The sequence below is a fragment of the Phytophthora parasitica genome, assembly GCF_000247585.1.
Source record: "Phytophthora parasitica INRA-310 unplaced genomic scaffold supercont2.27, whole genome shotgun sequence".
Lineage (NCBI taxonomy): Eukaryota > Oomycota > Peronosporomycetes > Peronosporales > Peronosporaceae > Phytophthora > Phytophthora nicotianae.
Genome location: NW_008649013.1, coordinates 697,851 through 699,782, shown reverse-complemented (window position 1 = coordinate 699,782; position 1,932 = coordinate 697,851). Strand labels below are relative to the sequence as shown.

At 55.2% G+C, this 1,932-nt stretch overlaps 1 protein-coding gene across 1 annotated transcript; it reads right to left on the bottom strand.

The window, feature by feature from the left end:
- Window positions 1–1,133: 1,133 nt before the first annotated feature.
- On the bottom strand, window positions 1,134–1,903 carry PPTG_11677 (hypothetical protein; the record flags this gene model as incomplete). The annotated part of the gene is made up of 2 exons (XM_008907804.1): window positions 1,134–1,189; window positions 1,237–1,903. The coding sequence occupies 2 exons, from the start codon at window positions 1,901–1,903 to the stop codon at window positions 1,134–1,136; spliced, it is 723 nt and encodes a 240-aa protein (XP_008906052.1).
- Between the last annotated feature and the right edge of the window lie 29 nt (window positions 1,904–1,932).

Below are 1,932 nucleotides of genomic sequence, written 5' to 3'. Positions count from 1 at the left end.
CTACCGAGAGTCTTGTTCGCGTACCGGACGGCGTACCATGAAGGTTTAGGTGATACTCCGTTCTTCAGCTTGTACGGGCAAGACCCTGTACTGCCTATCGATTTGGCGTTCCTAAATACGGGGAAGGAATGGAAGAGCAACGAGGTCGCAGTGTACAGACGGAAATTGCACCACTCGTTTAGGGACTCGCGAAGGCTAGTGGAGCGACAGCTGCTCAAGGCACAGGACAGACACGAGAAACGGTTAGAGTAACAAGTAAAGGTAACGTATGCGGACGGAGACGCCGTCTGGGTGTACCAGTACTTCAGGGCACGAGTGGGAGAACGCAGGACGAAGAAGTTGGCATTCTCCTGGTACGGCCCGTACCGTGTTGTCGGCCAGGTCGGGGAGAACGTCTACAAGGTCGCAATCCCGGCTCACCCGAACAAGATCGTCACGGTGAACGTGAATCGCTTGAAACGCTTTAGGGGTCGCTGGAGTCGACCGTACGCGGACGAGGACCCGGACAATATTGGAGGAGATGACTCTGAGGAAGGAACGGGTACCTTGGAGATAAATGCCCTACCACCTACTAGTTTCGTGGAACGCCTATCGATTGGCGGTGAGGAAACGGCCTTCTCTGGAGTGTCATCGCCCATAGATGACATTGTGGCTAAGAGAGTTGAGAAGCGCGAACTACAATACCTAGTACTGACGGCTACGTACGAGACGTTCTGGTTGGCGCGAGCGGCGTTAGCGCCTGAGTTTGGAACGCTAATCAGGGCTTTTGAGGTCGCCGACCGTAAGAGGAAAGGTTTGCCGGAGTTACGTCGGAACGCCCGGTTGGTGGATGCCAACGCGGACGTGGATGACGCGGAAGTGATGTTCTAGTTAGCACAGGGGCCAACTGGAACGGGCGCAGCTTGGTGGCTACTCCGAGGAGTGTGCTTGTGGACTTACGAGTTCCAAGACATGGGTGTTTATATTGTGCATATTGGGACGACTTCGTGTCGTATCCCTGCGGAGTACTGTCGGAGTGTAGATTTTGGAACGAGGTGGGACTTGCCTCATTGGAACGGTGACGTGCTGAGCAGTAAGGGCGGATGAGAACAAGGGGAACGAGGCGCGTGTCGGCGTGCCAGAACACAACATGATTAAAGGAGAGTCTGACGAGTGAGTACGGAGCCGGGATGTGAAAAGGAAAAGAACGCTGAGATTGGAATGGAGTTAAGGGATAGCTTGGGCATAAGGCTCGACGAGAAGGGCGGAACGCCTTGAATCCCAAGACGTGGACGTTCTGAGAGTCGTTCTCGTCGCCTCCGTTGTCCTCTTCATCGTCGACTTCGTCACCTTTGTCTTCTCCGTCTTCGTCATCCTCGTCGACGTCCTCGCCGTGAGTCGGCGTGCCAGTGCCTGCGCTGGAAGATGCAGCTTGATCGTCGTCATTTTCGGCGTCCTCTAAGTTGGACCAGTCTTCGCGATCGCGTTCCCTCTGAGATGGTGGATCAACGGAGGGGAGTTCGTAAGTCCGGTCGGCTATCTGAGCCAGAACGTCGAGTTGGCGCTGCTTGACGCCGCTGTAATTGATAAGAGTCTTCCAAGCGTCGACGTTCGGATTGATAATCCACGACGTCTTGAGCTTGGTTCCTGACGTGAGATCCTGCCGGATACGTGCCAACGCCGTCATGGAGAGGCGATTCTTTGCGATGACCTTGGGATTTAAGGCGTCGGTGAACTCGAGGAAGGAGAGCACTTGAGGATATCCGTAAGCGTCTATCTTTGCCGGATTGAGGGCGTTCTCTAGCGTGGCCTCGTACCGGGCCTGATCCTTATCGTGGAGGACAACCAGATCTTCAGCGATAGGTCTCTGGGGCTGTCGACCTCCGCGTGGAGACTTGCCGGTCTGGCCTCCGATCCAGAACATTTCAGGACGCTTCTCCAGCCTCTCGAGAA